This window comes from Pangasianodon hypophthalmus, chromosome 15 (genome assembly GCF_027358585.1).
Source record: "Pangasianodon hypophthalmus isolate fPanHyp1 chromosome 15, fPanHyp1.pri, whole genome shotgun sequence".
Lineage (NCBI taxonomy): Eukaryota > Metazoa > Chordata > Actinopteri > Siluriformes > Pangasiidae > Pangasianodon > Pangasianodon hypophthalmus.
Genome location: NC_069724.1, coordinates 15,874,875 through 15,891,334, shown reverse-complemented (window position 1 = coordinate 15,891,334; position 16,460 = coordinate 15,874,875). Strand labels below are relative to the sequence as shown.

The following is a 16,460-nucleotide window of genomic DNA, read 5'->3' as shown; positions in this document are numbered from 1 at the left end:
CCTTTTTTCACTGAAACGTGTTTGGAGGAGAAACTAAAAGTTGATAGACTGAGCACACACTGTACCATAAAGTACAAATTACACGAAAGGACAGAAAGAACTGTAAGTTTAGTGTTTTTTTGGTTTGAATGAAAGGGTTAGAGCTTTTCTGTTTACCGTGTTTGCTATTCAAGGGAAATGCAGCATGAACTCAGTTGAGCATTATGGGCTTGAAACATGAGCTTGATAATGTATAAATCACTAATGTAGCTTCCTGTCTGCCTTTAAGTCTGTGTGTGTGTGTGTGTGTGTGTGTTAATTTGGCCCAATATCTTTCTACATTTATAATATTTATAATATATTTTTATATATAAAATAATAATTTGTGCAAAACATTTAAAATGTTATTTCTATCTTTATGCATTTTTTTATCTAACTTTTTGCTGAAATGCATTTGAATATTTTTTTTTTTTTTTCAATTTTCTTTTCCAAATGACTTGCGCATTTTTAGTATTGCTAAAATACATTTGTAAATACAAGTGCATTTGCTAAAATACACCTGCATCTTTCAGTGCATTGTGAATATAATTTTACAGGCCCCCACATTTAGACAGTTACTTGCACCAGCTTGTTAAAGTTCTTTCCCAGGTCATTTCTGTTTATAACCATCAGTGGCAGTTTATTTTTCTCTGTGAACTAAAGGCCGCCAAATGGAGAGCCAAGGTCCTACAGGTGTGTACCAGCAGAAAGGCCAAGATTCCCTTCATTAATAAATTCTGAAGTAAATACTGAGTTAGGGCATTTGAGTGTGCAATCTATTTACTGTGTCATTTCTTGTAATCCCTACTGTAGTACCAAAAAATCCTACACACTCATTAGTCAACAAGACTGGTGATAAGCAGAAAAACTGGCGATAAGCAGACTGATTCCATTCTTCCCAACTTCTTCGAAGTTATTCTCCCTTCCTCATCTGTTCTTTACATTTCATACTTTCTTTTTCCTTCCCAGTGTGGTTTATAAAGTGGCGTTGCCCATTTTAGAAACAGCCGGATTGAGAAGTTTCAGTTCCTAAACAGCGTTTCATGAGACAACAATTAAGAGACCAGCATTCCAACCACCTTCCAAGTAATGCTTATGCCTACTTTTTCCATAAGCATTACTGAGAATGTTTGCCACTGTGCTGGATGCCTGTTTATATCTAACAGTGCAGAATGGGTTTCTCCATTTTTTGTATTGTAAGATACTTTCATGATCTTGTTCTTTCACAGCGCATTGTATCCTCAGGGCTAGAAGAACATGTAGGTCCATATGTACTTTTATCTCCATTTATATTGTAATCTTACTTCCATCTCCATGTGGCTGGTTTTGAGGATGTTTGTTGGCTATTTGGATGAATATGCATGCCATAAACAAGTTCTTAAGACTTGCATTAACGTAAGACATTACATTATATATATTAACATAAGCGGTAAATAGCAAGTGTTATTTTGCCATTTGAGGATCTGAAATTGTTTTATTACTCTACAGTAATCTGCCAGTGATAATTTGTTTATTTCTTAAAGAACATGCCACACTTTCTACCCATTTATAACTACAATTATTATTGTGAGACAGACAAAAAAAACAGTTGTTCCCTCACCAGGCTCTCCTCTTTCTTTATCTTTTAAAGTTAATAATGAAAATTAAAAAAAAAAAAAAAAAAAAAGCAGCTTGTCATGTTGTACAAAACACAAAATGTCCTGTGCCCTGAAGACTCTCATTTTGTGGAAAACCTCAAAGGAACAGATTTCCCCCCGGAGCGCTTATGTTGAGTCTCCTTCCATAAATGTTAAATAAATATTTTCCTTACAGAAAGCTTTACATAACAACAATTACACTGTATATTTACTCAAATAACAATAATATTTCAATCTGTTTATTGTTAGACCTAAATGATCAGTTGCAGTTGGCACTACCGTCAGAGCTGTACTGTTATAGAAAAGTGTTAATAATATTTGAGAATTCTAATCTAATCCCTGCTAGCCCATGAAAATGAAGTAGGCTTATTTTACTTCCAATGACCATTTACTGGATGGGCTATTTACTGGATTACCAACTAATGATAGCATCAGTTTCACTCACTGGAAAATTGTAGTAATTGACCATATATCAAAGGAAAAACAGTGTTTGCCTCAATCAAAAACAAAAGCACTGCAATTGATTCTGTCTGGGCACCGTTGATAACACACTTACATCAGTGACCCCCTAACTATTACTAATAAAACAAGAACAACCAGTCACAGCAAGCCTGGACAAGGTTGTGAGTTCAAATTCCAGCACCACCAAAAGTGCCAAAGGGTCTGCCAAAACTGTCAAAGCATCTGGAAATATAAACATAGCCACAGACATACCACACATATGTCATTAAACAATCACTCTCACACACACATACACACACACACACACACACACACACTAAATGATGGTCGTATAGATTGTTATTGCTATTGTGATGACTATTAATATTACAATTACTTTGCTATTATTACACTGTATTTGTATGTATTTGTCTTTTTCTGTTGTGTCTTGCACATCCTTAGTGTTGATTTATGCATTTGATTTAGCTAGCATCTTTACCTTGTGAAGTATGTAATAACACTAACAACAGGAAGTAAGGATGTCCATTTATAACTCATTCAAGCTCATTATAACATGTTAGTCTTGGTATTAGTTGGACTGCACTATTTTGTATAGGTTTATATTTTATATGTTTGTTGTCGTAGTATATACACCATTAAAGTGGATATCAATGGTTCTTCCAAAAGTAATAGGGGCGTCTCAAGGTTCTATATGGGTTATAGGGGCCCAAGCCTGCAAACTGCCTAGGAATGTATGCGCGTGGGAATGCAGGTTTTGGTTGTTCTCATACATAGCACTACACACCCATTTGCCTAACCTCAGTTATGCCACATTTGAGGGTTCAACTAATGGCAAGTACTTTTGCTGTGTTTGTTAGCATTTAACTGAATTGAGTTTTTTTTTATTGATTGATTGATTGATTGATTGACTGGTTGATTTTCTTATTCAATTGATCATGACTGTTTTTTTTTAGCCTTTTCCTTTGGTGTTACTATTTAATTTTAAGACAATACATTTTGTCTTTTATTTATAAATTTTATTTTTTTATAATAATCATAGGTATTTCGCTTAATTTATTTGCCACAAAATCCTCAGTGCAAAGGCCAATCCACTCTGGATGTGTATCTGAAGTGTTTTTATCAGAGGCACGTCACACACAGCAGTTATGCATCTATTTTAACAAGCATCTACTGGAACGAGCTGCATCAGAGGCACGTGAACATCAAGCCAGCATGTTGTGCTGCCCTTGATTTACGCTTTGTCTCGCTGTCTTTTCATTTTGTATAACTGAATTACAAAATCCATAGAAATTCATTTTCCAGTAAATACAGCTGTCATGCAGGCACCCTTGCTCCACATGCACACAATATGGAGCTCCCCTCTAAGCAGCAAGTAACCACAGTTGGAGCTACAGTTATCCTGTAGCCTCCTCTCATCCTCTTCTGCCTCTGTAAGTATGTTTCTGTATATTACTATTATTAGTTAAGTAGCTAATACTCACCATGTTGTTCGCTATGTTTCCTCCTTTGCTCTGTATAGTTTTGTTCTCCACTGAGTAAGCTGGTGGTCTCAACACAAAGCCCTACGACGTGTGCTGCCATCATGCTGAATGCAGAGGCACATGACATGCTAGTAAGGATTTATATTGCATGTTGCATTGCATTGCAATGGCAGTATGTTTGCCATTTTACTCCCTGCATTGAAGCAATCCCTCATATCTACAGAAATTGATCCCTCTGTAAGGGAGCTGACTGATACCTCACTCCTAGCAGTGGGACATACAGTATAGGCCCAGATATGGTGTGACTCTCTGCTAACTTGGTTTACACACAGTGTCAAGTGTCATTAGCAAATGCAAACGGAATCTACCTTGCATGTCCATGTCCCTTTTTGAACCTGTTGCAAAAGAGGCCCTGGTTAGGAGGGCACAGGTTATGGAATCATGAAACAGACTGTTCATGTTGTTTCTTTAGGTGAGTGCAACCCATCACTGCTTGCCTCACACAAACTTTAGGCAGGGAAAATCATGCTGTTAGACTCCTGGTAAGCAACCAAGTGCCCCTTGTCCACTCTATGGATTGGACCCTATAGACCCTAGCTCTATGTGACACTAATTTCCCTAAACACATTGCTCCAGAACACATATGCTTTTTAAGGTTTGCTTTCTAAGGACAGACATTCCTACCCTTTGGCCTCTCCCTAGTCTAAGCAAGAGGTTTTGACTTCCCTGATGGTCAATGGCAACAGGTTAGTGCAATACTTACAAGACCGGCTCATATGTGCCCCAACCAAGGAGCTGGCCATTTGGGACAAACCCACCACACACATTACGACTCTGCGACCATTCCCTGTTATGTACTCGCATCCCTTCCAGGGCATATTCCTACCTCATGTCCTTTCAACACACTATTACTGTATAGTATACAGTTGTAGAAGAGTTCAGTGACTATGTCACAGAGTCCTGCTTGTGGCCTCAAGATGGTCGGCAAGATGTTGGTTTCCACTACTGATTTTCTAATGTTCGACAATACCCTGGTCCCTCCTTACAAGCCTATGCAGGATGCTGACCTGAAATGAGTACTTATATAAACTGCTTTTTTTTGCTAGCAATCATTTTGACAAAGAGGTGGGGATTTGTGCATCAGACCAGACCTACCGCCCGAGCAAGTCCCATGTCACTGTGAGACAGCAGACTAAACACATTGATGTTATGCTACTGCTCCTAGCAATAACTTGTAGAACCAGAGTTATATATGTAGCCTTCCCTTAGAAATGTCACAAAGCGGGTTTGCCACTTTACCCTTTCATGGTATGAAAAGCAGAAACTGAAGTGAAATTTTGCATGGCATGATGCCCAGACAGAAAAACCAATGGGCTAAGCTAGCTATTTAACTTAGCTGATGTTATTGCTAAACAAAAGTATAATTGTTACAGTATATTTTGACAGGCTTGGCTACTGTTAAATAATTTACTGATGCTTTACAATGCAAATTCAGTTACTGTTATTAAAATCCTGCTCCTTTCCATTTGCAGTATTTAATATGGTCATTAAATTTAATAGATTAACATAATATTTTCATGGTGACTTTATAAGGATAAGCAAGAAAGCAATATTGTTTTGCATTGTTTCGTTGACTACTGGAAACCTGGATACTGGGTCACGGTAATCATACAGTGAATTTTGGTCATGCGGTTTTACTCCAGTTTCCCACTTCTTCTCTTTGTGCGACCATTCTCTCACGCCCACTCCAAACTTTTTTGTTCTTCATTCAGAGAAGTAACAGCACTGGTCTCACGTATAAACACTGTTAAGGAAGAGATGTGTATATTCTCTCTGAAGGTGACTTCCCATCAAGTCTGAGTCAATTCTCTCTTTTTTCTCTGTTAATCTCTCCTGGAACTTCTACTCACAATACCTGTGCAGTTAAAACTGCTTGCAAAAGCATACCAGGAAGTGTACCTGTCGTGTGTATTTAATCTGTCATCACTGATAGAGTTTTACACTGTACTGTATTATCTAGATAACAGCCAGAAACCAGATGAACAGGTGAGGAAAAAGTACTATAAAGAGTTACCGCTCTCTCTCTCTCTCTCTCTCTCTCTCTCTCAATGAGTCACACTAAAGCATGAGGAAAGTAATATATTTAGATTGATTTTAAGAGTTTGATAAAAACCTCTAAACCTCTGGGGTTTCCACTGCCACTCAATCTTAGGCAAGCTTTTCAATTAGCCATGAATGGAAATACCAGAAATTGTGGTGGAAACTCTAGTACGGAAGATGATAAAATGTGATAAAGATGTGGTGAACAGATCTTTCAAACTTCTGATAACAAATAGTTTGTGTGTCATTTCTGTGACTCACTGTGTTTGGCATGTTGCTCATCAGAATATTGGGCATAGTAGCTGTGGACACACAATAGAGATTTGCTTCGCTCTTCTGATTCAACTCTTGAGTACATAATGATGTTTAGTACCAGTTCTTCATGATATTGACTTTTCAGTAGCTGGTGGTAGCATGTCTTATATGCTTGAGTATTACAAATCCCTGTCTCTCTGTTACTAATCCCTGTCCCAAGTTCAACCACACCTGAGCCAGATAATAAATGTAGAACAACGCTGCTTTAATATCTAATATCTCTTCTTTTTAATTCATGTGTTATGACCTTGAATTTGATAAAAGTGTGCATAGTAGAACAATCTGAACCTACAGTAATAAGGAAAATACATAAGAGGAATTGTTAGTTGTCAGATATTTTCCTGTCAGATGTCAACTTAAACAAGGTTTGGAAATCTGATCCTAGATCAGCTGTATAAATTTTCCAATGTTGCGTATTGTTCACTTATTAATCTAAGCACAGAGACCATTGCCTAAGGGATAAATATACAGAGGGGATACACAGATGGTTCACATGCTATTCAACAAAGCGTAAATGCATGTCTAATGTGCCATTTTTTATGTACAGTATGGTGGTACCAGGCATTGAATAATTTATATTTTTGTAATGTTTTAAATACCCTTATTTTCTTTGTACTCTTGTACACACAAATGATAAAACATCACATCAACCAATCCTGCCTATCTACTACTTAAGAGATGCAAGTGTCTTTGCTGTCTTGAGTTTAACATATACTGTAGTTGGATATAATGGGCTTCTTACAGTTTTTACAGTTGGATCATTGCAACATTGTATGTGTATACTTTTTATAATTAATGTTTGCTTAGTCTAAGTGCACCCTGGATGGTGAATAAATAAGATCCTGACTGGCTACTTGGTTTTTACAGAGCCTTCTTGGACACAGCAGCTATACTGAGCTTGACTAAGCTTGGGTTGCTTCGCAGTTAAAATGTGCCAATATACAGTATACTATGATAAAAACATTGTAATTAAGTATGCCATTAATGGGATATAACGATGTTGAAATTAACATTTCTGGAACAACATCCTGTGGGAAAATGAGACAAAGATCATCTTGTACGAAAATGATGGGAAGAGTATGGTGTAAGGAAGGCTGTATGGCTGCCAGTGGAACTGGTTCCCTTGTATTTATTGATGATGATAAAACTATACTATCCTCTCAGATTCAACCAAATTCTTCAAAACCCACTGGATAGCACTTCACAGTGCAGATGGACAATGACCCGAACCATACGTTGAAAGCAACTTGAAACTTTTCAAGGCAAAGAAGTAGAAATGTTCTGCATTGGCCAAGTCAGTCACCTGACCTGAATCCAGTTGAGTATCATTTATGATTATGTTAATTTGTCCATTTAATTTCGGACCCTTAAAAGCAAGGACCACATATACAAAGTGCTGTAATTCCTACACTCTTCACTTGTTTATGGTAAACTGATGTAAATACCATCAAATTAAAGCTGCAAGTCTGCACTTTGACCTCATATTCATTACTTCTTTCCAACTCCAATATACTTTGGCACACAGTTAAAATAACAATAACTTTGCCAGTGTCCAAATATTTATGGACCTGACTGCATATGCTACTTTAGTGTTATACAATGTCAACGCCACTGACTAAAAAAAAAAAGTTGCAAGCTGCGATATACCGCCAGCTGCGATACAGTGGTACTCAAACCGTACCGTTCCTGTCTCTTGCTAGCTGCGCTGATACTGACTCGGCAGAAACTACAGGTGTTTTATCCACTAGCGCAAAACAAACGCAGTGCTTCGAGGACACACGCACAGGAGACGGTCAAGAGTCAGTGTAAAAGAGCAAATTTCTTAATTTGGCGACGACTCGCCGCTTAACCAGTTATCTCTCTCTCTCTCTCTCTCTCACACACACACACACACACACAGGAGTGACGCTAACAGTAGGTAGCCCGCGTGCATAAGCTTGCTACACCACAAGCACGCTACTGAATATTGTGACTAAACGCTGGTCTCAGGACTCGTTATTTATAAAATACTTACTTGTGTTTATCGCTCATTTCGGGTGTCCTCCTTCTTCCCGATGTGCTGAAGTGCGTAATGGTGTCTCAGAGTAACACAAGCCGTCCTGTCAGTGTAAAATAAATAAATAAATTTTAAAAAATAATAATAATAAACGCGCTCTCGCTATTCTCAAAGTCGAAATTGTGCCAAACCGCCAACAACCGAACTGAGAGTCTTACTGAGGAAGAGCCAGACACTTCGGCGAAGTTTACTCAGTCCGACCTGCTCCTGCTCTATCTGTCGGGATCTAACGGTATTTCACTGGCTCTACAAACTACGATGAGATAAATCTCTCTGTCAGTCATAACTCAAAGTCTCTGAACAGTCTTAAAAAAGGAGGACCGCTTTTCCTGCCCGTTAACGGCACTTCTGTCTTCACGTCTCCTTTCCATATTTAAAGAGCTCTCCCTCCTCCAGCGTGACGCGCGCGCTCGAGAGAGAGAGAGAGAGAGAGAGAGAGAGACTACTGGCACTAATCCAAGAACAGCGAACAAGATAAGCAATGGAACAAAGGGTTGCCTATTGGAGAGTGTAGAGGCCAATATTTCATACATAGATTTCATATCCTACATAAGGCACATACAGTTCAGTGCAAGTTTGCTTAAGGACAAAATGAAGAAACCAAATTACCATTTAATGTAGTGCTATACCAACAAGACATGTAGTGTATTAGGATTAGCAGATGTTCCTTGCTGAATGTGGTATTTATTACCTTTAATAAATTGTATGACCATGTATATGTATTTGCCTTTATAACTGCCTTCAGCCTTTCATGATGTCTGAGCAGCTTGTGGATCCTCTATGTGGTAATATATGCCAATATGTGCCCCCTATAATCTTGACTCTATTCTGTTCTAATCTGTTCTAGCCAGATTGTCTGGCCAATCTTTGCCCATTTTTCTTGACATAACTATTATATGCCAGCAACTACCAACCCGTATCACTTCCCTCTATTCTCTCCAAGATTCTGAATGTGCTGTTTATAATGTTATCTCTATTTCTCACCAAGAATGACCTCCAAGATCCTAACCAGTCTGCCTTCAAGACAGTGCACTCCACAGAAATCGCCCTAGAAGCTTCATGCAGCTAGATCAGCCAGTCAATCATCAGTTCTACTTCTTCTTGATCTCTAAAAAGCCTTTGGCTATGGCTCTCACAAGACCTACCTATCTGTCCTCACTGCACTTGGAGTTAGTGGCCCAGCATGGTGGTGGTTTGCATCCTACGTGGATGAAGGGTCACATCAGGTGACATGGAGGGGATCCACATCTTCTCCATGCATACATCTTCCCCCCAGACAATCATGTTCCTGCTCAGATCTAGGCATGTCTGGCACAACCTCTCACTGTGGATGACAGCTCATCACCTGAAGTTAAATCCTAGTGAGAATGAGCTGCTATATATCTGTGGATATGTATCTCCACATCAAGATCTTGGATCTCTTTGGAAAACTCCTGAATCACACCCTCTGATAATGCACAGAACCTTGGTGTGGTTCTGCACAACCAGTTATCACTCTCTGCTCATGTTGCAACCCTGACTTGGTCACTCAGGTGCTTGTGCAATCTTTTGTCATCTAGAGATTGGACTATTGCAGCACACTCCTGCATACCATCTAAGCCCTGCAACTGATCCTTGGGTTCAACTTCCCCAAGTTCTCCCATGTCATACCATTGCTGTGTTCCCTCCAAAGGCTCCCTGTAGCGGCCCACATCAGGTTTAAAACGCAGATGCTTACCTACAAAGCCAAAAAAGAACCAGCCCCCACCTACCTGCAATCACTCATTAAAGCCCGCTTGATACCACGTTCCCTTGTGACTCAACCCGACCCAGCATCCGTCGAAACAGAAGGAATCCTGTTCTCTGTACTAGCACCCAGGTGGTGGAATGAACTTCCACTGGCTGTCCGAACGGGTGAGCCACTGGGTATCTTCAAACGAAGACTGAAGCCTCACCTCTTCACCAAGTACTTAAATGCACACTAAATCTACATAGCTTATTATTTTAAAAATTGTACTGTCTTCTTTGCTGTACTAGCTCTCGCATTAACTCCTACGTAACAGGCTTAGCCTTATGAGATTCTTAGACTGTAGTCTATTTGCAGTAGCGTGAGGACACGACAGAGGCTTCACTTCTGTAAGTGGTGCTGGATAAGAGCATCTGCTAAATACAAATGTAATGTCTTACACTACCTTCATCAAATCAGGTCTGCAGAGAGAGAAAGTCAAAACCTAGATTTTGGTTTGCTTCAAACTATTTTTCTGTTGCATTATGTTTTTAATATGGCCATATTTCTGGATGCCATCACCATTTGTAAAATAGACGTGCATTTACTTTTTTTTACCTAGATATTCATTGGGTAGGCAAACCTGTGCAGTCAACATTATATAGGAAGAACCACTTCCAGACAACATGCTGGTAGGAGGATTGGCTACTCTAAATTGTCCAGGTATGAATGGGTGTGTGTGCATGTGTGTATATGATGCCCTGCAATAGACTGGTATCCCACCCAGGATGTATCCTTGTCTTTCCAGGGTGTATTCTTGTCTTGCAGTGTTCCTGGAATAGGCTCCAGATCCACTGCAACTGTGACCAGGATGAAGCATTTACTGAAGGCGAATAAAGAAGAAATGTAAGGAGGGAATACAGTACTAAATCCAAAATTGCTCCCTACTGTAAAAGTCATTGTTTGATGACTTATTTTTGATCACTCTATGTCACACCTAACCTGCGAGTAGGGAGCGAAATCTAAACTCCTAAATCCTAAATCCTAAAAATCCTAAAAATATAGTATACTACGTGGTGTGCAGAAGCTACCATGCCATGCACTTACATAGAGAGTAGGAAGTCACAAACTAATCCCGAACAGATATAGACTGCGCTACATAGGGTGTAGAAGCCTGCCATGTTATACCCTATGCGGTGTACTTATATAAGAAATAGGGAATCAAAACCTGATCCCTACTGGACAAAGAGTGCACCATACAGGCTGGAGAAGCTGATTACTTAATCCGCTACATAGTGCACTATATAGGGCATGTAGGAAGCTGAATATGAAATGACTGACAGTTGTATGTGCTGTCTACCAGTTTATTTCAGTTGGCTTCAGCTGAGTAGAGAAACTTGCATCTAATACCATTTCTGTTGGTTTTAACTGCATTTTTTCTAATTCATTTTGGATCTTTACCACTTACCTGTTTAAATAATTTAGATTTCCACTATTTTGACCTTTCGGAACCATTTGCACAGTAAAAAAAACAGATTTTCCCTTAAGGTTGAGAATACATTTTTTCCTTTTGAGTAAGCCAAACAAAGCCCACACAGCTTACTCAAAACATGGTAGTCAGCCCATTCTTGAAAAACAGCCCAATTTCCCACTAGAATCAGCCTGAAATGTTTATAAAAGCTTTCCAAGAAGGACTAAAGAGAAAATGCAGCCAGAGTTCTGACAGGTCTTAATCTTTCCATTGTTATATTAACGTGATTTATGGATTTTTGTGGATTAAGATTATTAAGATGTAGGTACATACAATGAATTGTTCACAACTGAGCATGGGCTATAGACCCGGGCCATCTCCTTTCATTTTATAGCAATACATTGGTAAACTATATCTTAAAATATCCAGTAAATATTATCATATTATCATCTCATTTATTAGCAATATAAACAATATTTAAGAAAGTTGACACGCATGCTTAGGGATCCTCCTGGTGGCCAGTGTGTGCACAGGTTGAAGTGTAAATAAAAAACAGGAGAAACATGACAGCCACTAAATGTTTCATAAATACAATGTCATCCACCCTGTTACTTTCATGGAAAACACTCTGAATATAATCTGTATAATATGAATTTTATGTTACGAAATGTTTTCATGCTCAGTAGAGAAACGGAGCCAAGCACCAAATCTCATATTCTAACACTGAAATTATAGAATTATTCTGCATTTTTAAAAACTTTTAAACAATAGTACAATATGTTTTTTTTATAATATGTTTATAAATCCCTTTGCCTGGGGTTTATAACTAATTTCATGATTATCAGGTCATTTGAGCTTGGTATAGAGATTATGTATATATATATATATATATATATATATATATATATATATATAGTTGGACTTTTCTTGTAGAAAAAGTCTTTTGCTATTTCTCTTTTCTCTTACCATCCACTGGGTGATTAAATGGGTATATCCAGGTAAGTGAATGGTTCACTGCAGTTTATTCCTAACAATTTGTTTTATAGGCCATGTTGTTCCCATAATATTCCCAAAATACAGTGTCACACTTTTTACTTAGAACCGTGTTTAAAGAAGGTGTCAAATTTAAAACATAAATTGAATATGGCGTGAGCTTTTGTGTTTACACCTGCATTTTTGGTCCACGTTCTGAGTAATATGTGCATGAAAACTGTGGTTATTATTGAATTACTGAGCATAGCGTCAGCCATAACAAACCAACTGTGCCCTTTGGCAGATTTAATGGAAAAGTGTATGTTTGACAGGACTAAACCAAGGTAACAAAAATTGGACAAAAGAAAGTCTTAACCTAACAATTTATATATATATAAATGCAACACTTTTTTGCATTTATTACAGAGGCAACCAATTTTTGGTACCAATCATCAGGTTGTCAGTTACTTCGTTAATTAATGTCAACTCTTACATAGGCAAAAGTGATTATTTAAGTAGCAGGGATGCGCACTTGAAGCCGAGTCACACTGAAGCCGCATAAAAACAGACTTCAGACTTGACTAGCAGCTTGTCCTTTATGACTCCCGACTTGACTTGGACTCATCAATAGTAACTTGTGAACAATAAGTCTTTCCATGATTACCCAGACACCGTGTGTGTGAAAGTTACAGAAAAAGATTTTTATTTGTGCGTGTTGCTTTATTTTGTTTATTTATTTTGGGCTACAACAACCCCCACCCAATCTAGTGATACATCACAACATGTGCCTGCTAGTGCCAGTGTAAACAGAGCAGCGCCTCATGGCTTCAGCAGGAGTGCCATATGTGGTTACGGAAGGATTGCAATGTGTAAAGAATATGGGAAAAAAACAAAAGACACTGGATCAACTACATCGTACTTCCTAAGACACCTGAAAACATTAGTGTCAGAGCAATGTTGCTGTTGTTAATGAGACATCCCTCTCTTCACATCAGCAAATATTAGCATTTACCATAGTATATTCATGGCATAATTATCAAAGGGGATTGATCTACCTGCTACATTTGGTAACACTAGAACTAAACATCAACATCCACCATTCATTTTAGTAAGGCTAACAGTTGAGCACTTACAATCCATTTCATGATTTCTCGTGCTGGTATTAGCAGACATTTGGGGAACAAATGCTTGATAGGTTTTGAAACAGGAACACCTGTACAGCTACTCATTCAGGCAATTATTTAATCAGCCGATTGTGTGGCAGCAGTGTAATGCATAAAATCATGCAGATACGGGCCAGCAGCTCCAGTTAATGTTCACATCAACCATCAGAATGGGGAAAACATGCGATCTCATGATATGGACCGTGGCATGATTGTTGGTGCCAAACAGGCTGGTTCGAATATTTATATAACTGCTGATCTCCTGGGATTTTCACGCACAACAGTCTCTACAGTTTACTCAGAATGGTGTGAAAAACAAAAACAAAAAACATCAAGTGAGCAACAGTTCTGGGGGTGGAACGCCTTGTTGATGAGAGCAGTCAGAGGAAAATGGCCAGATGGGTTCAAACCAACAGAAAAGATACAGTAACTCAAATAATCACTCCTTAAAACTGTGGTGAGCAAAAAAGCATCTCAGAACACACAAAACATCAAACCTTGAGGTGGATGGGCTACAACGGCAGAAGACCACATCGGGTTCCACTTCTGTTCCTCTTCTGTCAGCCAGGAACAGGAATCTGAGGCTAAGTGGGCAGAGACTCACTAAAACAGGACAGTTGAAGATTAGAAAAAAATCCCCTGGTCCTTTTCCAGTCTTCAACTGTCAAGTTTTGGTGATGCTGTGCCCACTGTATCCTCAGATTCCTGTTCTTGGCTGACAGCAGTGGAACCCAATGTGATCTTCTGAGTTTCATGGTTTTATTGTTCGGTGTTATTATTTTTCTTGTTTAGAGACAAAAAAGTTTTAAAAGATGTCAAGACCAAATATGGATTGTCATGTTGGACATTAATGTTCCTTTATGTGTTTAAAAAAGTGTAGTATCAAAACAAAGGACTTTTAATGTCTCAAGTGGCATTTTTTTTTTTATATTTTCGGCCTTTTCTTCTATGACGTGTTATAAACAAAATATGTAAAATATCTAAAAATATAGTTGCAGCTTGCACATAACTGTTGATCTAATGCGTTTTTCCCCCCTTTACTACAAACAATACTTTTCCTTATCGTTATTATACAGTTTAGTATAGATTCTGTCGACTTAGGACTTGACTTAAAGACTCAAGCTTAAAGACTCGAGACTTGACTTGGCCTTGCATTTTATTACTTGTGAACATCTCTGCTAAGTAGATAATTCCTCTCTATTGTGTCAGTTTGTAGGCACACAGATGTGAGTGCTATTAATTACAATCTTAGCAAATATTAAATATTTAACAGTGCAATTTTATATAATGTGTGCATGTAAATGTAACTTTATTATGGCACAAGATGATGAATATTTTCTCTATTCTACTCCATTTTGTAGAAATACAGAGACATTTGTTATGTCTGCAGATCTGATCAATATGAACTTCCATTATGGTATTTTATATTACGTATATTTAAAATGGCATATTTTAATTTTACTCCAATTTGTACAACTGTATAGGCCATTTGTATGTACACAAATATGAAGAATATAGTACAAGAAGATGCATATTTAAGTTTGCATACTGTACCATTTTATCAATCCTTAGAATTGGATTGCAACAGGATCACATTACACTGTTATGCATATACTGCATATACAGTGGACTCCAAAAGTCTGAGACCACATTGAAAATCTGGGATTTTTTTTTAATATAATACTGGAAATAAACAGAAAGTTTTAGAATTTTGAAAATTCTAGAACAAAAAAAAAAAAGGAAATGTGCATCCTGACTATTTAGCATTCAAGGTGTTGCACAATTTCTAGGTCACTATTTAAATTTAAGCAAATTTGTGATATTGACCTTGTACAAAAGATTTTCCTCCAGTTTTATCCCTTGAATTGAAGCACATGTTCAGATGATACGCCAATGGATTTGAACTAACATGGATCATCAGGTTTTGCACTCGAGTGCACACTGTCATTAAAACAAAAAGGAGAAAGTACTGAATACTCAGAAGTTTTGAAATTCATGTAAATATTTCTAAGAGTCTAATTCTCACTCAAGTTATTGCTGATAACATCATTTGTGATGAAAACCTTTGTGTTAAAAATGAACAAGGATGCCAAACAGAAGCATTTTCATTAGTGTCTCTAGTGTCACTAGTCTCAGACTTTTGGACCCCACTGTACACAATGGGTGGATATATTATTTGAATCACCTATGGAGTTAATAACATTAAGTATGTCATAAGAATTACAGCAAACATTCACATTCAAGAAATTGTGAGTGTGAAAATATTCCGGAAAGGATTAAAATTGTGCTGAACTGTGTATCAAAACACTGAATCTAGAAAGAAAACCTAGTGAGAGACAAATAAGGTGGAAATTTGTCCCAAACTCTGTTGACATGCACCTCATTCAAGGGATATTTAACTCTTTTAATTTTGAATTTATTTGTGATGTCACACTTAATGGCTCATATGAAAGTAGACACTCAGGGGTTTAAGCATTTGCAGTTTTTCATAAGTATTTCTTTTTTTTTTTTTACCTAGCCTACTAGATTTAAATTTTATAATTATCTTGTGGCAGTTGTTTACAGTGTTTTACTATCAAAAAAAGCTTTAGTTGTACTGTCCGTTTTATTTCTGTACCAACTGTGGAGAGGTGTGACTTCTCTGCCCAGCAGGGGGCTCACACCCCTCCCCTTTCCCATCGCCCTGCTCACCAGCAACTAAACACAGAGTCACAATACTCTATACACAGAAACCCAACAGTGTCCTGACTAACAGTCTTGCAGCGATAAAATAATTTAATTTTTTTTATAATGATTGAATATATCCGATAAGTCAATTTCCATTCTGCTGGCGGAATAGAAGTCAGTAAGGGTTAATCTATAGCGGTGGTTGAGAACATTATTAATGAGAATGGGGCACCTTCAAGCAGGTGGTGCTAGACTTCCAAAAATAGTAGGATAAACTATTAACTATAGTGCCCATGAGGAATAAATAAAATATAATTTATGCATATAACAGTATAGTGCCCTCCAGAGTTATTGGCACCCTTCAATGACCAAAAAATTATTGTATACAAGGTTTTCTGTAATTCTGTTAGCAC

At 37.8% G+C, this 16,460-nt stretch overlaps 1 protein-coding gene across 8 annotated transcripts in view; it reads right to left on the bottom strand.

Annotated features, from left to right (window-relative positions):
• The window catches only part of slc4a4b (solute carrier family 4 member 4b), a 50,356-nt gene extending 41,899 nt beyond the window's left edge, over positions 1-8,457 (bottom strand). For 5 of the 8 annotated variants that reach the window (XM_053240115.1, XM_026928654.3, XM_053240117.1 and 2 more), the window contains exons 1-2: positions 8,228-8,456; positions 8,028-8,112 (exon numbers count right to left, since the gene is read on the bottom strand). In XM_053240115.1, coding sequence (XP_053096090.1) covers positions 8,028-8,044 — 17 coding nt within the window. In that variant the 5' untranslated portion in view covers positions 8,045-8,112; positions 8,228-8,456. Of the gene's footprint in view, positions 1-8,027 lie in introns of all 8 variants that reach the window. The other 3 variants (XM_053240112.1, XM_053240114.1, XM_053240113.1) reach the window with 2 other exon arrangements.
• Positions 8,458-16,460: the final 8,003 nt, after the last annotated feature.